The sequence below is a fragment of the Chinchilla lanigera genome, unplaced genomic scaffold, assembly GCF_000276665.1.
Source record: "Chinchilla lanigera isolate Chin_1 unplaced genomic scaffold, ChiLan1.0 scaffold00028, whole genome shotgun sequence".
Classification (NCBI taxonomy): Eukaryota; Metazoa; Chordata; class Mammalia; order Rodentia; family Chinchillidae; genus Chinchilla; species Chinchilla lanigera.
In genome coordinates, this window is record NW_004955429.1 from 18400645 (window position 1) to 18407421 (window position 6777).

At 46.1% G+C, this 6777-nt stretch overlaps 1 protein-coding gene across 4 annotated transcripts in view; it reads right to left on the bottom strand.

Moving 5' to 3' along the window:
• Foxm1 (forkhead box M1) overlaps positions 1 to 4610 on the bottom strand; it is a 12710-nt gene extending 8100 nt beyond the window's left edge. For 3 of the 4 annotated variants that reach the window (XM_005387121.2, XM_005387120.2, XM_005387119.2), the window contains exons 1-3: positions 4062 to 4610; positions 3315 to 3466; positions 1314 to 1505 (exon numbers count right to left, since the gene is read on the bottom strand). In XM_005387121.2, the coding sequence (XP_005387178.1) occupies positions 1314 to 1505; positions 3315 to 3466; positions 4062 to 4563 (846 nt within the window). In that variant the 5' untranslated portion in view covers positions 4564 to 4610. The remainder of the gene's footprint in view (positions 1 to 1313; positions 1506 to 3314; positions 3467 to 4061) is intronic. The other variant, XM_013515474.1, reaches the window with a different exon arrangement.
• Between the last annotated feature and the right edge of the window lie 2167 nt (positions 4611 to 6777).

Here is a 6777-nt window from a genome sequence, read left to right on the forward strand (position 1 = left end):
TATATATATATATAGTTCAGGTTGGCCTGAACTCACTATGTAGCCATGGCTGCCTTTGAATTCTTGTCAGTCTTCCTGCCTCAGCCTCCAACTGCTGGGATTACAGGCATGCACTGTGCCCAGCTCAAGGAAAAGATTTTACTGAGAGCCAAGTGTAGTGATGTATGCCTTTCATCCCAGCTATTCAAGAAGCTGAGGCAACGGTATTGACAGTTCAAGTCTACCCTGGGTAACTTGGTGAGAATCTGTCTCAAAAAGGGCTGGGGATATGCTCAGTGGTACAGTGTCTGCCTAGCATGTGTGAGGACCTGGTTTCCATGCTCAGCACATAAAGAGAGAAAGAGAGGCCAGGTGTGCTGGCACACACTTGTAATCCCAGCACTTGGGAGGCTGAGGCAGGAGGATCACTGTAAGTTCAAGGCCAGCCTAAACTGCATGGTGAGACCCTGTTTTAAAAAGACAAAGATGAAAACAAAACAGAGAGAGAGAGAGAGACATAGACAGAGACAGAGACAGAAAGAGACAGAGAGGGAGATCGAGCCATCCTGGAGGACTAGGAAAGTACAGCGAGACTGTGAAGTAATAATCAATATTAAGAAAGGTGGGTGAGATAAACTACGAAACTCGGAAATTAAGTTGATATGAGTGTGCAGAGTTCTACCGTGGAGAAAATAGAACAAAATAGACCATCCTTGGCTTAGAGTTGAGTCAAAAGACCTAACTTGTGCCAGGCGTGATGGCACGCATCTATAATCCAAGCACTCAGTAAGCTGAGGCAGAAGGATCACAGCAAGTTCAAGGCCAACGTGGGCTACGCTGAGTTCATTCATGGCCAGACTGTCTACGAAACAACAAACAAACAAACAACTAAGCAACTGCGGTTCCAACACTGACCAACCATCTGAGCTACATCAATTCCCATCTTCTAGCCTTCCGGCCTGGCTTGGCAGTGTGCTTAAAACAGAGGAAGTGGTCCTCCATCCAAGAGTAGATGTCCTTCAAGATCATGAGCCAAGTAAAGAAAAGCCCTGGCCGCTAGAAATGGGATGTTTCAGATGAGTCTGGGGGTCATGGGGTTCAGGTTTGTTTTCTTCATTAAGCTCTGTAGTAAAAGAAGAAGTGGCCACAGCATGTTTATTGCTTTTACCTAGATTCAGTAGGATCAAGTCATAACACCGGAGAGGCCTCTGCTTAGGGTTTGAGCCTCTGTACCTCCCTGCAGCCCCAGAGCACCACACGGACTGCAGCACAGTGCCAGGTGCACGGTGTAGGGCTGCAGTGACCTCGACTCTCACGGGCATGGGACGGATTACCTTCCAGCCTGGCTTGGCAATGTGCTTAAAATAGGGGAAGTGGTCCTCGATCCAAGTGTAGATGTCCTTCAAGGTCATGCGCTTCCTCTCGGTGCTGTTGATGGCGAACTGTATCATGGCCATGTAAGAGTAAGGCGGCCTCTCAGACACAGAGTCCTGCCAGGGTGTGGATGCGCCCAAGGGCTCCTCCACCTGGGTCGAGAGCCAAAGGGAAAGAGAAGAGGAATGACACGGAAGAGTTCGCGAGAACCACACTCCCCCAGCCTTGGCCCTTTGGGAACTTTACTTCCTAGAAACGGATGAGCGACAAACTCATCTGAGACCCATATCCCACAGGAAACACTTTTAGGACCGGGGAGGATCTGATGATGACCTAGTCTGAACTCAAGCCAGTAAGGAACTGACTGCTTTTCCATCACCATTCACCTTCCTGAAGATATTACCCAATAATAAGGAAAAGTCCAGTCCCCTGTAATTGAAAGTGCTCCAACCACTGATTTTATACTAACTCATGCCCATTTTTTAGACTTGCAGATCAAGAGACCTAGGTCTTCATCCCATTTTTTTTCTCCTGATGTAATGTGAATAAATCCATCTCATTTGAGTGTCTGTAGGAGTGACATAGTCTCAAGAGTTTTGGGTAGAAAAAAATGTCTTCAAAGCCTACATTTGCCTAAGTCTTGGGCAAAAATCTGATCATTCACTTTTTTTTTTTTTTTTTGCCTTTTTGAGACAGGGTCTCTCTATGTAGCTCAGGCTGGCCTCGAACTTGCAGCAATCCTTCTGCCTCAGCCTCCTGAGTACTGGGATTACACGCATGTACCACCACATCCAGCATTTACATTTTTGGGGGGGAGGGTTTTTCTCCGGAACGGGGAATTGAACTCACAACCTTGCGCCTGCCAGGCAGGCACTGTACTGCTGAGCTAAATCCCCAGCCCCTCAGCATTTACATTTTTAAAAACTAAATTATAACTTTCAAAGTACAACTTTATATTTATGTATATAGCTCAATTAATATTTATTGATATAGGCATAGTGAAACACTCAATAAAAATACTGATGTATACATCCATGTAAATTTTCACTTTTTTTGAGACGCGTTCTCATTGTGTAGCTCAGACTGGCATTGACCTTGCTATGCTCTTGTTATGTAGCCCAGACTGGCTTCAACCTTGCAGTCCTCCTGCCTCAGCTTATCCTGTGTTGGGATTATAGGTATAAACCACCATTAAATTTTAACTTTTTTTTTTTTTTTTTTTTTTTTTGCAGCACTAGAGATTGAATCCAGGGCCTTTGTGCTAAGCTACACCCACAACCCTTTATTTTCTTTTTTGAGATAGGGTCTCACTAAACTTCCCAGGCTGGGCTTGAACTTGAAAACTTCTCTGCCTCAGCCTCCCAGAGTGCTGGGATTATGGGCGTGCACCACTCCTGGCTTACATTTTCACTTTTAAAGATTGTTGATTAATGGTTAAAGAGTTTATACAACAGAACCTAGGAGTAGATCTGTAATACTGGCAACTATGAACACAGAAAAACTAACCCAGACTACACAGTTGGCTTAGTTCAATTTTGATTGCATGAGAAGTATTTAAATCACTTTTGCTACTACTATTACAGTATATTATCTAGTAAAACTATATTGTTAAAGATGCTGTATTCCATTCATACTCTTACGATGCCTCAGTGAAGCTCAAGCAGCTTCCCAAACTTGTTATAATCATTTCCTGAAAACTTAGAGAGGACCTACCAAGGCAGACTACCAAACCCAGTGCTCAAGAGGAGCACAGGAAAAGCCAAGGGAGTCTGCGCTCGAGGAAATGTTGCGGAGAGGGGCAAAAAAGATCCCAGGCGAAAAACAGCTCAGAGTTCTACAGAATAGCACTAAGTGGAGCGCTGACAGCAGATCTGGAAATGCTATCCAGCGGGCCACACAATCCCTTCTTAGGAATGTCCTGCACTCCCTCTGATTCCCTAGCGAGGGGCACAACAGTTTACCTTGACCTGACTCTGCTGCACGTGACAGTTCTCCTTCTCCTCCACTTCCTGCTTGATGCTGCAGGAGTCCAGTCTGTCGGAACTCATCTTCCCAAGCCACTGGATGTTGGTCAGGCTGCTGTCCAGGGCGTAGCCTGCTGCCTCGCCGCCAGCTAGAGAAGAAACAAACCAAGACCCCGCTCAGCTGGCTGCTCAGACGCCCGGCATGCCCACCAAAGTCAGCGGTCAGGAACCACCCCTCCGCCGCCTCCCTCAGGGCAGGGGACACATGGGGAACCTATGGTGCCTCTGAGTTACTCTGCTCCACTAGGGGTTGGAGGACAAATTCAGACAAGTAATTCAAAGTACATTTCAGTATGAGCCATGCTAAACCTTAGCTATCAATAAAGGCAACCTTACCCAGGAGCTATGGAAAAGCTATTAAAAAGCCACTTTTCTTCCTCATGCTTCAATTTGCTCCTTTATTCAGATGGAGAAAGACTGACTTCCTCACAAGGCCAACGGAAAGAATAAAGAAATGATGAGCAAATCCCTTACCAATACGTTTAAGGAAACCAATAGAAATGCTAGACCGTAACTAATTCATTCAACTGTGCCCACAGGCTCTGTGTCAACGCTTCAGGATGGAGAGACTTTCCCTGGCTTCTTGGTGGATATCTGTCTTGCAGGCAACAAGACAGACTGCTGCAAGCCTTGCCACCAGAGGAAGGGCCAGGCTCCTCACCCTCTGCCCTGCAGACCACGTACCACGGTTCTCCCGACGGTGCCCTGGAGGGGCTCCAGATGGCCTAGACACGTGCCCATCTCCGGCCGCAGGCTTCGGTCCCGACTTGTCAGTGAGCGCTTCTGTGCTCTTGGAATCACCGCTGCTCTGGGCTTGCGGCTGGGGCCCTGGCAAGCGAGCGGGGGCTCCCCCGCAGCTGATGAGGATGAATTTATTGGGCCCACTGCTGCCACTCTCTTTTCCTCTGGCGGTCAGTACCGTGATGATGCTCTGGATATCAGCATTGCTAGGGATGGCCACCACTTGCGTGTTGGGCATGGTGGGGTGATTAATAATCTTGATCCCGGCCGGAAACTTGCAGGAGCTGGACTCTGCCACCTCCTCGGGGGCCGGGGCTTCCCTGGGCTCCTTTTGGGCAGGGGGTCTGTTAGACTCCTCCTCGGGCGTTTCAGCTGCAGCATTCTGAACGGGAAGGGGCAGCCTCCGTCTTTTGAGAATCAGTGGCCGATGGGGGCTGGTTTTCATCCTGAATCTGTGCTTTCACTCTCCATCGAGAATTATAAGCACGGACCCTGCAAAGTGCAAAGAGCAGCAGAACGTCAGGGTTTTGCTGGGCCAAGAAGAGGTTCTTTCGTTTGTTTGATTTTTAAAAATGTTTATGAGTACATGTTCGTAGGACATAATGATTACATTCCTCACGGGGAGGTGGTGCACCCCCACAGCACAGCTTCATTCTGTTCAAGTGCTCCCCTCTCCTTCCACCCGAGGTTCCTTAGAAGGTGTCCCCGGCACATACAGCCAAGAGCATGACCCAAAGGCCCCGGCGAATGCTCTCATGCTTTTGTAAAGACCTCGGACAACAACGTGATGAGCCCTACCGTAAATCAGAGAAAGTTAAACACACGTAGCACACAGAAGCAATTCCAATGGGAAAGTGAGACTGGGTTAGAGACAGCCCAACGAATGAGTGAGACAGCCACAAAGACGTGGCCATCTCTATTATTCTCTACTACAATACAGACGAATCACATGCAATGACTACAGGGACAGGAATGGAAGCTGCTGGAATAGGACAAATGGTAATTAGGGGCCCAGACAAAACTCTGATGCCCTAATGCCTTCTCCGATAAAGCCTGTATATTTTGATTTCCTGTTACTTTGCAAGTGACAGGATCAGTGCCCACAGAACCAGGGGGGAAAGGCCAACTGTAATGTTGCAATGTCACCACACTGCTGCAGAAGTCACTTCCCAGTTCATGAGATGTCACATGACCCATAGTAAAGTTTTTCTGTTTTTTTGTACTAGGAATCGAACTCAGGACACTGCACTTGCCAGGCAGGCACTTGTGCCACTGAGCTATATCCCTGGCCCAGCTTTTTTAATTAATTAAGTTTGCTGGTCCATTTTAGGTACACATAACGATCACACTCATCATAAGGAATCTTGATTCTTTCTTTTTCCCCCTCCCCTCCCTTCAATCTCTCTTTCCCTCATTTACAAAAGCTTTGTTTCCATTTTTTCCTTCCTCTCTTTTTTTTTCTTTTCCCTCTCCCCCCATCCTAGCCCCCCTTCCCATTTGAACATTTTCTTCCTACTTCACAATATCTAATACTACACATTTTGGTCCTTATTTACACTTTCAGTTTCTCACACCACAGAAACAATGCGATATTTACACGTGTTGGATTTCTTTCACTTAAGAGAATGGTCTCAAGTGCATCCATTTACCTAAAATGTCTCAAATTTATCCTTCTTTATGGCTGAGTAGTAGTCCATTGTATTTTTTTTTTTAAAAGACCTTCTTTATTCATTCATTGGTTGATGGGCATTTGGACTGTTTCCAAGATTTGGGTATTATAAACACGGATGTGGTATGATGTTTTTATTCTTTCAGGAAAAGTTTCACAGATTGTACAATGCCTAACTTCATTTCACAGGTTATCACTCTTGCAATTTTAATTTTTGGTGTTGGGGATCCAACTCAGGGCTTCACACTCACTAGGCAAGCACTCTACTACTAAGCTACAACTCCAGACCTTTGTTTTTTGTTTTTACTTTGAGACAGGGTCTGGCTAAATTGCCCAGACTGGTCTGAAGGTGGATCTTCTTGCTTCAGCCTTCTGAGTTGGGGTTACAGGTTTGGACCACCATGCCCAGTTTAAAAACTACCTTCACAATTTGCAAAAACACTTATATAGGGATATTTTAATACTTGCAATGTGATGGTGCATATTTTAATTTTGTAAGCACGCTGTTTTATTAATTTCTCTTCCAGAACCAAGATTATAACTCCTATTTCTTGACTACTAGAATGTGCTCTTATTATTATCCTGAGGTGGACTTGGATTTTTCTTTTTTTTTGTCTTTTTGAGACAGGGTTTCTCCATGCAGTTCAGGCTGGCCTCGAACTCAGAGCAATCCTCCCGCCTCAGCCTCTGGAGTGCTGGAATTACAAGCATGTGCACCACACCAGGCTCTGAGGTGGTTTTGAAAGGCTAAGAAAACCTTTCAAAAAAGTATTTCACTGATTTTTACACACACACACACACATATATATATGAATAGTTTAACACTAAGTAAAACCCTATCATATTTTGAGGTCCTTTGCGAGATGGCACAATCTGTCGTCTCTTCGTTGGACACCCGCGATGTGCCTAAAAGTGACTCTACCCTCTGACATCCGCCGTCCGCTTAGCGCGCTCCGGCCCTCCGCACGCCGTCGCCTCCCTTTCCTCTGC